Source organism: Capricornis sumatraensis, chromosome 3 (genome assembly GCF_032405125.1).
Source record: "Capricornis sumatraensis isolate serow.1 chromosome 3, serow.2, whole genome shotgun sequence".
Taxonomy (NCBI): Eukaryota; Metazoa; Chordata; class Mammalia; order Artiodactyla; family Bovidae; genus Capricornis; species Capricornis sumatraensis.
Window position 1 is genome coordinate 136,079,918 of NC_091071.1, and position 19,485 is coordinate 136,099,402.

At 37.9% G+C, this 19,485-nt stretch overlaps 1 protein-coding gene across 49 annotated transcripts in view; it reads left to right on the forward strand.

Annotated features, from left to right (window-relative positions):
- The window catches only part of ABI2 (abl interactor 2), a 99,319-nt gene that overhangs the window by 35,188 nt on the left and 44,646 nt on the right, over nucleotides 1–19,485 (forward strand). For 39 of the 49 annotated variants that reach the window (XM_068966895.1, XM_068966896.1, XM_068966906.1 and 36 more), the window contains exon 2: nucleotides 18,314–18,481. The exons of 9 other annotated variants lie outside the window; for them this stretch is intronic. In XM_068966895.1, the coding sequence (XP_068822996.1) occupies nucleotides 18,314–18,481 (168 nt within the window). Of the gene's footprint in view, nucleotides 1–18,313; nucleotides 18,482–18,530; nucleotides 18,539–19,485 lie in introns of all 49 variants that reach the window. One more of the 49 variants, XM_068966943.1, reaches the window with a different exon arrangement.

The following is a 19,485-nucleotide window of genomic DNA, read 5'->3' on the forward strand; positions in this document are numbered from 1 at the left end:
GCTTTAAAAAATAAATTTGATGTCAGATTTACTAAACAGACTGATTTTTTCCTGATCTAAAATAGATACTGTTATAAAACTTGTGTTCTGTTACTTTTTAGATAAGCATACATAGTTGAATCTAAAATGACCTACTTTCCAATTCCAGAAAAGAATGATGGTATTTTATAGCTGAAAGAGACATAATAATCTACTCTTGCTGTAACAAGTAGTTGCAAATAGTTACAAGGACTGAGTCCTTGAGAGTGTAAATGACTTATTCATGACCTGGTAAGATAGTGGCCGAGTTAGAATAAGAACCCTGTCTTTTCTATTACCCTCATCATTTTCTAGAAACCTCACTCTGGCTTTAGTGATAGGTTTTCCTGAAACAGCCAACCATAATCTGAGCAAATAACTTTGCTTTGAATCTCAAAAAGATTAATCTGTGATCGTTTGTCTTATTTCTGAATTGGCCTTTTTTTTCCCCTCTCCACTGATACTTTAGGGATAGAGGTGAATATCAAGTTTATCTGACTCAGTTGTTTCCGGTTAGCCTATACATAGATTGTCTAGGTAGATGTCATACCAATTTACCTATTTAAAGATGCCCTGGCCAGTATATATTAAGCTATTAAAATTTAACACTTTTAAGTGTTTTAGATTTGTTGGGTTCAAATGACAGAAACTCAATTTGAAAAAACTTTTTTTTTTTTTAACTTTTCCTCTTGGATTATAATATGAAAAGCAAAGCAGAAGGTCCAGGTTTTCCTTTTCAAGCATCAGTGATTATCAGCTTACAGTGAGGTTCTCCTGGATGCCCCTTCAGGCAGCAGGGGGCCTTGCTAACTTGTCATTTCCAGCTGGAGTGGGAGGTCATTTTCTGAGCATAACAGACCTGTGAGGCCTTCTGTTACCTGCAGCTGAATTTGGTGGGAACTTCCTTATTACTGAATAATCTTGCTCAGTTTTTAAGTCCATGGCATAGGTTTGCAGAGTCAGCAAAGCATCCTGAAGAAGCTGTCTTTGTGATGCTTTGCGTTTAGGGACACTTGTGATTGTCAGGCTGTCCTCTTCCCTTTTATCGTCTCCCCATTCATCCTCATCTTCAAACTCTGAACTCCTGAGCAGGCATGCACCAGTACCTGGAGTGTGGTGGTCACTTCCTCTTTGGTCGGCACCTCCTTCTGCCCAATAACAAATAACAGAAATGTACATTTATTAGTTACAAACTAGACCATGTGAAAAACCAGGAGTGGCTGAAGCAAGGACTCAAACTCTCTCTCATTTCTGTTTCTTTCTGCTTTCTGCATGCTGGCCTCATCCTTTCAGATAGGCGTATGCTATGCACTGTGAGATAGTCTTACATACATTTCACACCTCATGTATATCTAAGATAAGAGGAAAAGGCAGTTCTGTCTTCTAAAATCAGTTGGAAAAATCCATCTGAGATATATTTGTCTTTCTCTGGAAGACAATAACTGTGGCTGGAATGGGCAAAAGTATTGGAATTACTGGAATTGAACTGTGGTGTTGAAGACTCTTGAGAGTCCCTTGGACTGCAAGAGGATCAAGCCAGTCAATCTTAAAGGAAATCAATCCTGAATATTCATTGGAAGGACTGATGCTGAAGCTGAAGGTCCAATGCTTTGGCCACCCAATACGAAGAGCTGACTTAACTAGAAAAGACCCTGATGCTGGGAAAGATTGAAGACAGGAGGAAAAGGGGACAACAGAGGACGAGATGGTTGAATGGCTTTAGCAACTCAATGGACATGGGTTTGAGCAAACTCCAGGAGATGGTGAAGGACAGGGAAGCCTGGTGTGCTGCAGTCCATGGGGTCACAAAGAGGTGGACATGACTGAGCAACTGACAACAAGAAGATCAGACCCTCACTATGACCCGGAGAGCAGAAGTTTCTTTTCCCTTTTGAATCAAGATGGAAGGAATGTTTCTTAAGTAAAAATATGATCTATGACAAGTTAAATAACATTTTTCATAAAGATCACCATCAGTATTTTATGGATGCCTGTATAGTTCCCTCAATCCCATGTGAATTTATCTTCTAATTCCTAGGCAGATAGATGAATTTTCACTGATTACATTTTCACTAGAGTTCCTATAAATGACATCTTAAGTTTATCAGTAAAAATGTCTCCACATCACATTTCAAGATAGAAAATCCTCTTAGGAAGGTTCTTCCAGCAGACATGTATCATTTATAATTGTGATACAGTAACTTACAAATCACAAGGAGTTTTGTTTCTGATCTAAGTTGCACCATGTTCTTTTTTGTGGCTCTCTGTGTTGAAGAGTGGTGTGTCGGGGGATAGGTAGCGATGAATAGTTATCTTCCTTGTTTGGATCTCTTAAATCTCTATCTACTGAAAAATTTTAGAAATTCCACCTATAGTTTCTCTTATTTGTAGAATCTACAAAGATCCCAAATTCATACCTTGTTTGATCTGAAAGAATCAACTGTATCTGTAAGATACATCTGTAATTATAATTAATCCATAAGATTAATTATTATTTGCAAGTATTCATCCTTATAGTTAGAACAATATACAGCTTATATTCTTAATATAGAATATATTTTATATATATATATATATATATATATATATATACTGATCCTGTCTTTATACATATACAGTACTTATACTGGTACATATAGAGTTAGGTATTTACAGATTGAAGCAGTTTTTACACATAAAGCACTTATAAGTTTGTATTCAGTTGCTTTATCTAGTGTTAGGCTTTTAAGAAAACTTTTAAATGATAAGTGATTTGTATTGCTGTATAAGGTCTTGAATGACAAAGGTTATGATTCGTAAGAGGGTAAAGGTAAAGGATAGTATGAAAAGGCAAAAACATAAGACACTGAAAGATGAACTCCCCAGGTTGGCAGGTGCCCAATATGCTACTGGAGAAGAGTGGAGAAATAACTCCACAAAGAATGAAGAGACAGAGCCAAAGCAAAAACAGTGCCCAGCTGTGCGTGTGACTGGTGATGGAAGTAAAGTCCATTGCTGTAAAGAACAATATGGCATAGGAACCTGGAATGTTAGGTCCGTGAATCAAGGTAAATTGGAAGTGGTGAAACAGATGGCAAGAGTGAACATCCGCATTTTAGGAATCAATGAACTAAAATGGACTGGAGTGGGCGAATTTAACTCAGATGATCATTATATCTACTGCTGTGGGCAAGAATCCCTTAGAAGAAATGGAGTAGCCCTCATAATCCACAAGAGTGTTCGAAATGCAGTTCTTGGGTGCAATCTCAAAAATAACAGAATGATCTCTGTTCATTTCCAAGGCAAGCCATTCAATATCACAGTAATCTAAGCTATGCCCCGACCAGTAATGCTGAAGAAGCTGAAGTTGAACGGTTCTATGAAGACTTACAAGACCTGCTAGAACTAACACCCAAAAGAGATGTCCTTTTCCTTATAGGGGACTGGAATGCAAAAGTAGGAAGTCAAGAGATACCCTGAAGTAACAGGCAGATTTGCCCTTGGAGTACAAAATTAAGCAAAGCAAAGGCTAATAGAGTTTTGCCAAGCAAATACACTGGTCATAGCAAACACCCTCTTCCAACAACACAAGAGAAGACTCTACACATATGGACGTCACCAGATGGTCAACACCGAAATCAGATTGATTATATTCTTTGCAGCCAAAGATGGAGAAGCTCTATATAGTCAGCAAAAACAAGACCAGGAGCTGACTGTGGCTCAGACCATGAACTCCTTATTGCCAAATTCAGACTCAAATGGAAGAAAGTAGGGAAAACCACTAGACCATTCAGGTATGACCTAAATCAAATCCCTTATGATTATACAGTGGGAGTGACAGATTCAAGGGATTAGATCTGATAGACAGAGTGCCTGATGAACTATGGACAGAGGTTCATGACATTGTACAGGAGGCAGTGATCAAGACCAATTTCAAGAAAAAGATATGCAAAAAGGTTTTCTGAGACGGTCTTACAAATAGCTGAGAAAAGAGAAACTAAAGCCAAAGGAGAAAAGGAAAGATATATCCATTTGAACGCAGAGTTCCAAAGAATAGCAAGGAGAGATAAGAAAGCCTTCCTCAGCGATCAATGCAAAGAAATAGACGAAAAGAATAGAATGGGAAAGACTAGAGATCTCTCCAAGAAAATTAGAGATACCAGGGGAATAGTTCATGCAAAGATGGGCACAGTAAAGGACAGAAACAGTATGGACTTAACAGAAGCAGAAGATATTAAGAAGAGGTGGCAAGAATACACAGAAGAACTATATGAAAAAGATCTTCATGACCAAGAAAATCACAATGGTGTGATCACTCACCTAGAGCCAGACATCCTGGAATGTGAAGTCAAGTGGGCCTTAGGAAGCATCACTATGAACAAAGCTAGTGGAGGTGATGGAATTCCAGTTGAGGTACTTCAAATCCTAAAAGATGATGCTGTAAAAGTGCTGCACTCAATATATCAACAAATTTGGAAAACTCAGCAGTGGCCATAGGACTGGAAAAGGTCAGTTTTTTTTCTAGTCCCAAAGAAAGGCAATGCCAAAGCATTTTCAAACTACCACATAATTGCAATCATTTCACACACTAGCAAAGTAATGCTCCAAATTCTCGAAGCCAGGCTTCAACAGTATGTGAACCATGAATTTCCAGATGTTCAAGCTGGATTTAGAAAAGGCAGAGGAACTAGAGATCAAATTGTCAACATCCTTTGGATCATTGAAAAAGCAGGAGGGTTCCAAAAAAACATCTGCTTTGTTGACTACACCAAAGCCTTTGAGTGTGTGCATTACAACAAACTGGAAAATTCTTGAAGAGATGGGACTACCAGACCACCTGGCCTGCCTCCTGAGAAATCTGTATGCAGGTCAAGAAGCAGCAGTTAGAACTGGACATAAACAACATTCTGGTTCCAAATCGGGAAAGGAGTACTTCAAGGCTGTATATTGTCACCCTTCTTACTTAGATACAGAGTACATCATGCGAAATTCTGGGCTGGATGAAGCAGAAGCTGGAATCAAGATTGCTGGGAGAAATATCAATAACCTCAAATACGCAGATGACACCACCCTCTTGGCAGAAGGCAAAGAAGAACTAAAGAGTCTCTTGATGAAAGTGAAAGAAGAGAGTGAAAAAGTTGGCTTAAAACTCAGCATTCAGAAAATTAAGATCATGGCGTCTGTTCCCATCACTTCATGGGAAATAGATGGGGAAACAGTGGCTGACTATTTTTTTTGGCTCCCAAATCACTGCAGATGGTGATTGCAGCCATGAAATTAAGACACTTGCTCCTTGGAAGAAAAGCTATGACCAATCTAGACAGCGTATTTAAAAACAGAGACATTGTTTTGCTGACAAAGGTCTATCTAGTCAAAGCTGTTGTTTCTCCAGTAGTCATGTATGGATGTGAGAGTTGGACTATAAAGAAAGCTGAGCACCGAAGAATTGATGCTTTTGAACTGTGGTGTTGGAGAAGACTCTTGAGAGTCCCTTGGACTGCAAGGAGACCCAGCCAATCCATCCTAAAGGAAATCAGTCCTGAGTATTCATTGGAAGGACTGACGCTGAAGCTCCAATACTTTGGCCACCTGATGTGAAGAACTGACTCATTGGAAAGAACCCTGATGCTGGGAAAGATTGAAGGCAGGAGGAGAAAGGGACGACACTGGATGAGATGGTTGGATGGCATCACCAACTCGATGGACATGAGTTTGAGCAAGCTCTGGAAGTTGGTGATGGACAGGGAAGCTAGCTCTGGAAGTTGGTGATGGACAGGGAAGCTTGGCGTGCTGCAGTCCATGGAGTCGGACACGACTGAGCGACTGATCTGAAAGAATGCTTTAAACACATGGCGCAGTTTTGGGTTGAGAGAATTTTTTCACTGAGGTTTGAAAGAGTGGAAAGGGAAAATGGGATATAATGAGGGGAAACAAATTTAGTGGTTTTTAGGTTAGGACAGTTGAGCTGTAAATATAAAGTGAGAAAAATTAAAACACCACAGCCGATGGAGGACAGAGATGGTGTAATAGAGAGGTATGAACAGGCCAAAGTGGCAGTTCAACAGAGAGGTATAAAGAATTTCAATACTAGGGATGATCTGATTCAGAGTAAAAAGGGAATTTGCCTAGGGATCATAGAATTGGGGTCAGGATAGGCCCTAGGTAAGAAGCACCAGATGATGAGCCCAGCAAGCAGAAAAGGAAGCTCTCTTGAAAAACCAGAGCCTGTACCACTATTTAAAGACATGCCTCCAAGATCAGGTTACTTCTGAGTTGAAAATGTTGATCCAACAAAGGGATTGTCTCTCTTGGCTCTTGTGATATCGTATACAGAATATCAGCAAGGATCAAAATCAGAGTAAATACTTTCAAGTATGATCTATACCTTCTTATTCAGCAATAGTACATTTCTTAGGCGAAGTGTGGCTCAGCATGAGCACCGTCTCTAAAGGGGCAGTTGGTGACTGTCAGTCAGCTGGGCTCCCTACAGCATCATCTCTTGAAGGGAAGTCAGAACATGTGTCTAGGTGGCCACCACAGCAACTTTTGCTAAATAATGTTTTCCAATCTGTTAGAAAAGTTCCAGAGAATCTTATTGGCTTAACTGGAATCAGTGCCCCCTAGGTCAGTCAGTGTCCAAAGGACTGGTGAACTTTAGGAATGCTGGGGTCATGCGTTCATACCTGTGGCTTGGGTAAGGTGGAAGGAGAATGGGCGTCAACTGCCACAAACTGAATTCCCCACATGAATCAGAATTTGAGTGATTCTGCTATATTACTGAGGAGGCCAGTGAAAAATTATTACTTCCTTTGTGGTCCTTCATGAATTTTTAGAAGATGTAATTCACAATAACTTTTTGTTGGTTAGAGCAAGTGTTTCTAATGTGTTCTACTTTCATCAGAGCAGTTTGGAAAGAAAAGAGCTCTGCAGTTGATCAACATGGTAGTATGTTTCTAGTTTATTTGTATGCTGGGCCCTGAATGACATAGTTCCCGTGACCTCAGTTATGGTGACAGTAGCTCAGCTACTTCAGTTGCATAATTGTGGCAAAGACTTAACTTTGTACTAAAAGATACATATGAAGATAAAGGTAATGTGGCATGATCCAGGATGTGACAGTGTTGGTCTTGTTTTCATGTAAGCATAGAAGATGATTACTGAAAAAATACTTTTAGTTGTAAGAGGAATACATAACAGGAAATGGAGAAGTAAAAAGAACAAAATTATCTATAGTCTCATTACCAGTAAAGCATTTATTTCCTAATAACTAGTATATAATACATATTTCCTTTTAAAGTCTATTAATAAATAATACGTAATTTTATATACATATACATACTATGAAACTATATAATACCACTTTACACAGTTGAGATACAGTAAAACCTGACCAATGAGTGCTATGAAGTTTAAAAATTAAAAGTTTTAATTTTTTACAGTTTATACAATTCAAGACCATGTTGCAGCTGTCTGGAGATAGTTGCATTATAATCAAATTCCTGTTGTTGTGGGTATATTATTTAGAATTTTAATTAGTTTTCCATTTCTTCTTTCCAACATAAATATTGTTTGTAAGCAGTTTTTAATATGACATAGTGCTGCTGCTGCTGCTGAGTCGCTTCAGTCATGTCCGACTCTCTCTCTCTGTTGGACGTTTACGTGGTTTCTAATTATTTATGTAGCAGGGTAATGAGACTTTTTTTTTTATTGTCTTCATGTTATAGTTCAGGCTCCAAAGGTGAGGAAAATATTTAATAGTTACCTCCATGTTTTAAAAAAGAATGTTAGGTTGCTTTTATGGGACCTTCTGAGAGATGAGACTCTTTTTATCCCTTTATTCTCTGTATCTCCATAAATGTACATACATATGGATATGTATCCATGCATTTTCATATGTGTTTGTACATGAATGTGTATTACATACATATGTGTATGTAAATGAATGAAGATTTCTTACCAGAGGGTTTGTAGAGGTGCTGTGCTTCTCCCTCATCTTCAGGTAAATCAGGAGAGGGTTATGAAAATCAGTCGTAGAGGTTGTTTATTGAAAAGGAGGATTGAGATCTCATGTCCAGTTTGAGGCTTGCTAATCTGTAGAAATGCTTGAGCTGTGCACCAGAGAGAAATGGGCAGTGACGACTCTAGTCTGAACTGGACATGATATGGGAGTAGGCATGAAAATTGTTGCCTGACTTTCCTTGCAGAAAGTCTGAAGATTAAATCCCACTGAAGTGTGGAGGAGGAGGAGGCAGGCAGAGGCTGTGTTGGGAGGATCTAGTACTTCTAGAGTTTGGAGGGGCAAAAATACTGCTTTTTTTCCCCCTATGTGCTTAATAAGTAGAGCAGAATGTAGCTGGTCAGAGCTGTCGTATAAGAATCTTGGTTATAGGGTTTTTGTTTTAGACCAGTTTTAGAGAGTTCTCATCTCTCTATAAAGTCCGCCCCCACTTGGCCCTCTTATTAACATTTTGCATTAGTGTGGTACGTTATTACAGCTGAACCAATATTTTAATTACTAAATAAAGTCCGTCATTTACATAAGGGCTTACTTTTGGTGTTGTGCGTTTTGTGAGTTTTGATAGCTGTAAAGTGACACGTACCCACCCACAGTACTATACAGAATAGTTTCACTACCCTAAGGATCTCCAGAGGTACACCTATTGATCCCTTCTTCCCTTTCCACACACTCCTGGCAACCACTGATCTTTTTAACTGTCCTTTCTAGAATGCCGTATAGTTAGACTCATACAGCATGTAGCATTTTTAGATTGGTTTCTCTCAGTAATACGCATTTATGTTTCCTGTCTTTTCATGGCTTGATACCTCATTTGCATTTTAGTGCTAGGTAGTGTTCAGTTATTTGTATCACAGTTAATTTGTCCATTCATCTTGGTTGCTTTTAAGCTTTGCAATAATGAATAAAGCTGCTATAAGCATCTGTGTATAGGTTTTTGAGTGGCCATATTTTCCAACTCCTTTGGGAAAATACCAAGTGTTGAATCCTATGGTAAGAGGATCTTCCCCACCCAGGGATCAGACCTGGGTCTCCTACATTGCAGACAGATTCTTTACTGTCTGAGCCACCAGGGAAACCTCCATCCTTGTATAAAATTTGTACAAAAATTTTCAGCTCATGTTAGTAAACAATAATGAGCATGGTTACTGCATCGTATGGTAAGAGTATATTTAATTTTGTAAGAAACTTCCAAACTGTCTTCCAAAGTGGCTGTTCTGGATTCCCACTAGCAATGAGTGAGAGTTTTTGTCCCACTACAAGAGACGCAGGTTCGATCCTTGGATTGGGACAATCCCCTGGAGAAGGAAATGGCAACCCATTCCAGAATTCTTGCCTGGAAAATTCCATACACAAAGGACCCTGATGGGCTGTAGTCCATGGGGTCGCGTAGAGTCGGACACGACTGAGCAACTGAACACAGGAGGTGTGTGGTGGTGTCTTGTTTTTCATTTGCCATTCGCTCATGACATATAATGTTAAATCTTTTCATATGGTTATTTACATTCTGTCTTCTTTGGTGAGGTAACTCTTCAGTTCTTTTGCCCATTACAAAACTTTGCTTATTGTTGAGTTTTAAGAGTTCCTTGTGTATTTTGGTTACCAGTTCTTTATCAAATACGTTTTGTAAATATTATAACTCACTTTGTGGCTTCTCTTTTCAGTATAACTATCATTTACAGAGTTGGTTTTAAATTTTCTGTCTTAAATTTATGTTTTTAAGTTTAAATGTTTTTTACCCTGTTGGGTGCTGGGTTTTTATTTGCTTGTTTATATTTTGAAGCTTTATTATATTATTTTAAGAGTTTTATGGTGTTGTAGTTTGAAAGATCATAGTTGTCCTTTCTGACCATGGCTGTGTATGTAAAAGCTTTCCTCCATCTAGAGATCAGATAAGTTAAAAGGGCCATCATTTATTGAGCTCTTCTGTTATTCCAGGTTCTGTGCTAAATTCTTGGCATATAGGATCTCAATTAATCCTCCGTGTTTTTCACTTTCTGAGATAACTATGTCACATCTTCATCTGTCTCTTTGTCTCTTCAGTTTTATATATTGCCATGCCTCATACTTCAGAGATTAAAACTAGGCTAAATCTTCATCTTTCCACCTTAAAATCTATGAACCTTTTCACAGCTGCAGCAACTTTCTCCTTTTCCTTTTTCCCAAAAAGGACAGTTTCCAAAAGAACTGTTCTCTTCTAGTCATTCCAGTTGAACTCTCCCCTGCTGAAATATTTTGTTTTTTTCCCTTGAACACTTTTTGCCTCTTCCACTTTTCCTTTCTCATTAGATAATTTATCTCTGTATGTAAACCCGGTATCTCCCAGCTAAAACCTTTCTTTACCACTGTATTTTCTTCAAGCTCTGGTTCCATTTCTTAAATTTGTTATATGGCCAACATAACAAAGAGCTATCTATATATGCTTTCTTCAATTCTTAAAATTAATTCTTATCTGATTTCCATGCTACTACCCAGCTAAAAATGCTTCTTAAAAACTCGCCAAGCAGTTCCACATTGCCACAGCTAAAACTGCTTCTTAAACACTCACCAAGCAGTTCCACAACACTCACCAAGCAGTTCCACATTGCCACAGCTGAAAATGCTTCTTAAACACTCACCAAGCAGTTCCACATTGCCACAGCTAAAACTGCTTCTTAAACACTCACCAAGCAGTTCCACAACACTCACCAAACAGTTCCACATTGCCACAGCTGAAAATGCTTCTTAAACACTCACCAAGCAGTTCCGCATTGCCACAGCTGAAAATGCTTCTTAAACACTTGCCAAGTGGCTCCGCGTTGCCACAGCTAAAATGCTTCTTAAACACTCGCTAAGCAGCCCCACGTTGCCACAGCCATTTACTGGGTGCTTTTCTCACCTCGCCTCTCCTGTCTGCTCAGTAGTGCAGCTCTGTCTTCCTCTTGAAACAGGCCCTTCTCTTGATTTCTGCAGTCTGCTGGCAAGTGCAGTATTTTTTTCTTTTCCTTTCATAAGAGTATTTGGCATTCTTGGCATGTGCTTTTCTTTCTTCATCACCAAAGCAAAATAACCACAAAGCAAATTTAAGGCAATGCAGATATGTTCTTGTTAATTCCTTGGTAACAGTGGTGCTTTACTGTCTCATTTTCCCCCCATCACTTGTGTGGGTGAGTGTTTTTCCATGCTTGTGTTTGTCTTGTGTTCGTTCCTTGGTGAATTGTGCATGTTTATCTAATGATGCTCTGCTCTTTTTCACCATGACTTGTATAACTCATCCTAAGTTGAATGCCATGCTTTTTTATAGACTTTATTCTCTAAGAGTCTGGAAGCAAATGCAGAGATAAATGATTTAATGAGAAAGGAAAGGTGGAAGAGGCAAAAAGCGTTCAAGGAAAATACCCATTCTTCCTTAGGTGTCATAGAAATTAATATTTGAACAATTCTTAAGACATAAGAGTACATTTGTAGTATTCTGTGTGGTTTTTTGGCAAACATTTTCCACGTATATGTAATGATTGGCATATATTTTAGAAGCTGCCTCTTTAGTTTCAGTCAGATTGAGTAGTGGAGCATTTCTTTCCAGTTTGGTTTAGTTACATGATTTCTTGGAGTGCAGAACTGAAAGCTCAGTAAATAGGTAATCTAAGAATATTCCCCTCTCCTCAGACCATTATTGAGTCAGGTGCTATGACTCTGCCATAACTTTCCGTTCAGTTCAGTCACTCACTCAGTCATGTCCGACTCTTTGCGACCCCATGAATTGCAACATGCCAGGCCTCCCTGTCCATTACCATCTCCCAGAGTTCACCCAAACTCATGTCCATCGAGTCAGTGATGCCATCCAGCCGTCTCATCCTCTGTCGTCCCCTTCTGCTCCTGCCCCCAATCCCTCCCAGCATCAGAGTCTTTTCCAGTGAGTCAACTCTGCATGAGGTGGCCAAAGTACTGGAGTTTCAGCTTTAGCATCATTCCTTCCAAAGAAATCCCAGGACTGATCTCCTTTAGAATGGACTGGTTGAATCTCCTTGCAGTCCAAAGGACTCTCAAGAGTATTCTCCAACACCACAGTTCAAAAGCATCAATTCTTCAGTGTTCAGCTTTCTTCACAGTCCAACTCTCATATCCATACATGACTACTGGAAAAACCATAGCCTTGACTAGATGGACCTTAGTCAGCAAAGTAATGTCTCTGCTTTTGAATATACTGTCTAGGTTGCTCATAACTTTCTGTCCAAGGAGTAAGCGTCTTTTAATTTCATGGCTGCAGTCACTATCTGCAGTGATTTTGGAGCCCAGAAAAATAAAATCTGACACTGTTTCCACTGTTTCCCCATCTATTTCCCATGAAATGATGGGCCCAGATGCTATGATCTTAGTTTTCTGAATGTTGAGCTTTTAGCCAACTTTTTCACTCTTCTCTTTCACTTTCATCAAGAGGCTTTTTAGTTCCTCTTTCTGCCATAAGGGTGGTGTCATCTGCATATCTGAGGTTATTGCTATTTCTCCCGGCAGTCTTGATTCCAGCTTGTGCTTCCTCCAGCCCAGCGTTTCTCATGATGTACTCTGCATAGAAGTTAAATAAGCAGGGTGACAATATACAGCCTTGACGTCCTCCTTTTCCTGTTTGGAACCAGTCTCTTGTTCCGTGTCCAGTTCTAACTGGTGCTTCCTGACCTGCATATAAGTTTCTCAAGAGGCAGGTCAGGTGGTCTGGTATTCCCATCTCTTTCAAAATTTTCCACAGTTTATTGTGATCCACATAGTCAAAGGCTTTGGCATAGTCAGTAAAGCAGAAATAGATGTTTTTCTGGAACTCTCTTGCTTTTTCCATGATCCAGAAAATGTTGGCAGTTTGATCTCTTATTCCTCTGCCTTTTCTAAAACCTGCTTGAACATCAGGAACTTCATGGTTCACGTACTGCTGAAGCCTGGCTTGGAGAATTTTGAGCATTACTTCACTAGCGTGTGAGATGAGTGCAATTGTGCGGTAGTTTGAGCATTCTTTGGCATTGCCTTTCTTTGGGATTGGAATGAAAACTGACCTTTTCCAGTCCTGTGGCCACTGCTGAGTTTTCTAAATTTGCTGGCATATTGAGTGAAGCACTTTCACAGCATCATTTTTCAGGATTTGAAATAGCTCCACTGGAATTCCATCACCTCCACTAGCTTTGTTCGTAGTGATGCTTTCTAAGGCCCACTTGACTTCACATTCCAAGATGTCTGGCTCTAGGTGAGTGCTCACACCATCGTGATTATCTGGGTCATGAAGATCTTTTTTGTACAGTTCTTCTGTGTATTCTTGCCACCTCTTCTTAATATCTTCTGCTTCTGTTAGGTCCAGACCATTTCTGTCCTTTATCGAGCCCATCTTTGCATGAAATGTTCCCTTGGTGTCTCTGATTTTCTTGAAGAGATCTCTAGTCTTTCCCATTCTGTTGTTTTCCTCTATTTCTTTGCCACAACTTTCCTGGGAGTTAATTATATGTGTGATATTGTAATTTCTTAGTAATTTTGTGAGAGATAAAATTTCATTACTATACTAACAGTTCATTACTATACTAACCTTAAATTTCAGCATGTCTCAGTCTTAAAATAGGGACAATAGTGAACTAATCATATGTTAATAATACCAAACTTACATGTTTTCTGGATTCAAGAATCTTTTTCATGCCTCTGTGCCTTTATTTAGGCCTTTAGCTCTACCTGTAGTAATTTCTCTCACTCCTGCTTGGCAGAATTGACTCTGTTCTTTGAGACGCTACTTGGATGGTCATCTAAGTGTTCCTACTTGGATACCATTGATATTCCTGACCATTCTGCATTAACATTTTCTGTTTATATGCCTTTCTCTGTATTGGACTGAAACTTTCTAGAATTCAGAGAATGAGTCTCATTTTCATATTTTAGTATATGGTATGATGTCTGTCCTGTAACATTCAGTCTACAAGAATTCATTGAAATAAACTGATGAATTAATTGTGGCAGATCTAGAAGAAATTGTTTAATACTTTAGGTAAGATAACCAATTAAATGAGAACTAAGTACCTGTACTTTACCTAATGTAATAATTTATACCCAGAACTAAAATAATTACATATTTTTCAGATAGGGTAGTAGACTGGACTCGAGTGAGTGAGAGGTTTCCTGCTGGAGAAGAGAAGGAAAGACAGTGGATCTGTAGAGGAGAATCCTTGCCTGCATGTCCATACTCATTTACCTTAAGTATTACCATTCTTTTCCTGCCCATTATCTATATGTTTAAATATACTAAATCTGTTGTCCTTTTTGTGGAAATGAAGAAAAATAAATAATAGTAGTACTCTAGTATAATAACACTACAGTCTTGAGCTGCTCTAGAGGGTGTAAGGTTCTTAGTCTTCATATTTCTCAGTTCCCATCCCAGAACATCAAATTGAAAAACAAATTTGAATTTACTAGTCAGTCATGAGTACCATGGATGGTGCCAGAGCTTTTGGAGATCAAAGAAATCACTTGGGTGATAAAAGTAATTTTGATTCTTTGGAACATTTTGGTGGATACATTTCAACAGATAATATGTAACTCCTGTATGTAATATGATGCGAAGATGTGTAAGGCATACTGCTGCCTTCTAGGTCTTCCCACATGGGGGAGTGTGGGAGTTTGGGTCAGTCAAATAATGCACATAGTATCAAGTACGTGCTGTAAATCTGATAATTCCCACATTTTGTTATCAATGAGAAATGAAGAATCATCTTCACAGTCTGGGAAGATAAGGTAGGGAATGAGTTGTTGGTGAAGTTGATGGGTTACAGGTGAAGAGAATAGGCAGAGGCACAAAGGTAAGAAATGAAAGTCTGTTTTGAGAACCATAAGTCTAATTAAACTGTAACTTAAGGTTCTAGTAGGGTTGAATGGAAGATAAATTCTAGGCCATATTAAGGAAGACTGTAAAGGAGCTTTTATTTAAGTAGTTAAGATGAAGCTCTGGGGGCTTCAGAACTGATTTAGAAAGAAGAACCTGCAGGACCATGTTTAAGATACCTGGAAACAGGTATAGCAGTCCTGGCAAGAAATAATGAGGGCCTAAAGTAGAATGTAGGCAGGAACAATTGAAAGAAAGGAAAGAATGTAGGGGACAGATAGAAAATAAGCATCATGACAACTGTTAGGGTGTAGGATGGAGAGACGTGGAAACTCTGACGTGGGGTGATGGAGTAATGATGTTGCTATGAGAAGTAGGAAGTAGCAGTTTGAGGGAAGGTGATGCGTTATAGATACACTAATATGGTGCATTATATGAGGTGAGGTGCCATGTAAATAGAAATACAAGTTTGGGAGAGATGGAAGGTAAGATGTAAATAGATTTAAAAATTCTGTGCTTGGAAGTGATAGCTAAGGAAGGAATGAAATTTGCTTGTAGCGAAAGATAAGAGTACTGTCCCAGATGTTTACTTATGAGAATTTTTTAAAAATAACAAAATAACCTCGGTTATAGTGCTTTTATGTAAAATAAGATGTCTTTTATAGGGCTTCTAGGTTAAAGTAGCAACTTTTATATCACTTTTATTGAAATAGATTCTATTTGAATTTATTACAGTTTTTATTGAACACTTTATAGGAAGAAAATCTCAAGCTTAATATATGTGCTGCTGAAGGAAGCACAAATTCTCAAACTTAGAATATCAGCTCTTATAAAATTTGTTGTTGTTTACTTCCTAAGTGATGTCCAACTCTTTGTGACTGCCCCCCCTCCCAGACTGTATGTAGCCTGCCAGGCTCCTCTTCTGTGGAATTTCCCAGCAAGAATACTGGAGTGGGTTACCATTTCCTTCTCCAGGGGATCTTCCTGCATTGCAGGCAAATTCTTTACCACTGAGATACTGAGGAAGTGTGAAAAATACATTAGAAGGAATCAGTAGCAGAATAACTGAGGCAGAATAATTGAGTAAGTGAGCTGGAAGACAAAAGTGGTGGAAATCAGTGCCACAGAACAGAATAAAGAAAAAAGAATTAAATGAGGACAATCTCAGAGGCCTCTGGGATTTATAAATGTTATATTGCAACAACATCTGCATTATAGGGGTTCCAGAAGGAGAAGAAAAAGATCCTGAGAAAATATTTGAAGATATTATAGCTAAAAACTTCCCTAACATGAGAAAGGAAGCACTCAAGTCCAGGAAGCACAGAGAATCCCAAACAGGATAAACTCAAGGAGGAACATGTTGAGACACACATTAATCAAAGTGACAAAATTAAAGATGAAGAAAAAAGTATTAAAAGCAACAAGGAATCTTCCATGGAAAAGAAATCTTCCATAGAAAAGCTGACATAGATGAAACCCATCTAATATGGAAAGGCCTCTCATATCTTTGATTCAACAGTTAGCCACATGATTTTTGCATACATACTAGGAATAAAGGCATAGCATGAAGTGATTTGAGGGTTGAATTACATTAATACTATTTGCTTTTCAAAAAAACCTCAAAAGCTATCTATAAAAAAGGTTGCCTGGAAAGTATCTGTCCAGATATCCATCCCTCCCCTCGATCATTTGAAGTCTACTAACAAATTTAAAATTTTTTCTAATTTCTGGTTATTCTCTGTAATAAATGCTCTTAATTTAGTGTAATATCTGAAAAGTGTTACTGGCTTAGCTATTTTCTACTGTGAAGTCAAAAGTTGTTGATTTTTAAGTGTGTTCAGATTTTTATTTGTTAGGATGGACCAGTGACTTACAAACTCCTTATATATGCAACCATAATCTGGAAATTTTTTGATGCTTTTGAGATGTGGTACTGGAGAAGACTTTTGAGAGTCCCTTAGACTACAAGGAGATCACACCCATCAATCCTAAAGGAAATCAACCCTGAATATTTATTGGAAGGACTAGTGCTAAAGTTCCAATACTTTGGCCACCTGATGCGAAGGGCTGACTCATTGGAAAAGACCCTGGGAAAGGTTGAACGTGAAAGAAGGGGACGACAGAGGATGAGAAATTTAGGATAGCATCACCAACTCAGTGGACATGAATTTGAGCAAACTACAGGAGATAGTGAAGGGGAGGGAAGGCTGGCATGCTACCATCCCCAAGAGTTGGACACAACTTAGTGACTGAACATCAACAACAATCTGGAAATCTGTACGATGTTTTTAAACGAGTATTTATCTCTAACCAGATTTGGTTTCAACTCTTGTTAATTTAAGTGTTAATAAAACTGAGATTACTAAAGATTAGAAAAAAGATCACTACAGTGATTCTTAACTTCTTTCAAGTTAAAGCAATATTATTTCATTTATTTTAACTACTGCTGCTTCAAAAGAATTTTGCTTCCTCTGGAAGAAATTGTGTCTAGGTTTACTGATTCTGAGTCCTATATCGTGTGGCAGAAGGCAGAGTGGAACGTAGTGGATTTTGAACAGTTGATGACTAGTCAAAGATGGAATGACAGTTGTTAGATAAAATGATGTATAGTTTTGGAAAGTGGTTTTATAGTCATTATCTTCACAACTGCTTAGAATATGACATACTGTAGTCGTAGAACTGACATTAAGGTAAAAGGATTTTGATTCAGAGGCTTATGTCCTTTCTACTGAACCATAGTCTTTGTATACAAAGACTAGGGCAGGAAAATGGTGTTTGGCAGTTGCAGCATAGACTGTGTAACCTTCCTGTTGCTTTGCTTTGTGATCTTGGAAATAATCAGTTCACCACTTTTTTTACTGTGTAGTTTCTGTTTATCAAGTAGGATTTATGATAAGTAGCTATTTGTGTTCCATAATGTTATAATACTTAAGATGCTTGGGAAGAAAGGATCCTTTTACTATTTTTATTATATCATTATCACAATTATTACTGTTTTATATACTTTATCATTTTATCATTATCATTCTTATTTTGTTGTTGTTATTACTTTAATTGGGACATTATCGTCACATAGTATATGTCAGAATGAAAGGAAAGGAAGAACTCAGGAGCATAGAAAAATGTGCACCAGAATTTCCGCATTCAAATCGGTGCTACCTTTCCAAGCAGCAACCCTGAGAGGCTGTGCGCTTGCTGCCATTTTTCAAAATACCCATCAGACCTCATTTTGTAAACAACGGCTTCAGGATTTTATTTGCATCTATACAAAGATGTATCTATTCAACATGAAAACATCAGTGAACTCAAGTCAATAATTTAGTTGTTGGGTTAACATGAATACTGATAATTGGTTTTCAAAGCATTTTAAATTAGTGCATGTAGATTCAGCCACATAATGGTTTGGGTGAGTATTTTTGAAGATTGGATTGATAGAATGGGTTATCTTTGAAGTAATGATGGTTTGTTTGTTTTTCTAGTCAGCGGATAAGCAGCGAGCCCTAGAAGAAACCAAAGCCTACACCACCCAGTCCTTAGCAAGTGTTGCCTATCTGATCAATACCTTGGCCAACAATGTCCTGCAGATGCTGGATATCCAGGCATCCCAACTACGAAGGATGGAGTCTTCAATCAATCATATTTCACAAGTGAGACCACACTGTTTTCCTATTTTGTCCCTGAGGAATACGTAATAAGCACATGCAGTCTGTAGTGCTGGCAGCCTTTATTGTGTGAGTTTACTCACATGTATGATTTGCAAGATACAAACTCAATATTAGGTTGTTTTTTGTTTCCATCCTTTTTGTCTCATGATTATCTTCTCTGTGATTTTGATAGAGAAGAAAACCTTAATGGTTTCATTAAAACTCAGATGTCAAGTTAAAATAATCAAATCAGCCTTGAGAGTGAAATTTTGCCTGGTTTCTTCCAATTTTTACTGAATTTTACGCTTGAAGTGTGGTAGCGTGATGAGTTCTTTAAGTGCTTTTTTCTATTACCTCAGTAATGTAAAGATTAATATAAGTGACCTTATAAAATTATCTTTTTATAGAACTTAGAAAAAATAAATGTAATACTTTTTCCATCATAAATGTCATGAATAGATAGAAAAGAAAAAGTAGAAAAACAAACCCTTTACCCACTACTCAAACTTTTCCTGTTAATATTTTGGTATATTTTGTCCAATATTTGTTTTCTTCTAAATAATTTTTATTTAAAATTTAAGTGGAATTATCATATGTATGGAATTTTGAATTCTGCTCTTTTAGCTTACAACAAACATCTTTCCTTGGTGTTACAAGCTCATCATAAACATTTTCAATGGCTCGATAATGTTGCATATCTATATCATAGTTTTCATACCCATTCCTATATTTAGGGGCCATTTAAAATATTACTGTGGTAAAAAACAATTTATAATTTCAAAATATGTTTTTAAAAATACTAAAAAGATTTTGATCTTTTTGAGATATTTGTAGCATTTCTATTTTAGCACTTTGTCATTTGCATAACTTAGTGGTGTTCAATACTCTTTAGAACTAAATGATTAGAACTCTTCTGGAATAGAATGAGTTTTAAAATGTGCATATTATCTTTTTTTATATGAAGAATTCAGAACTCTTCTGAAATTGACCAGGCCATCAGATTTTCA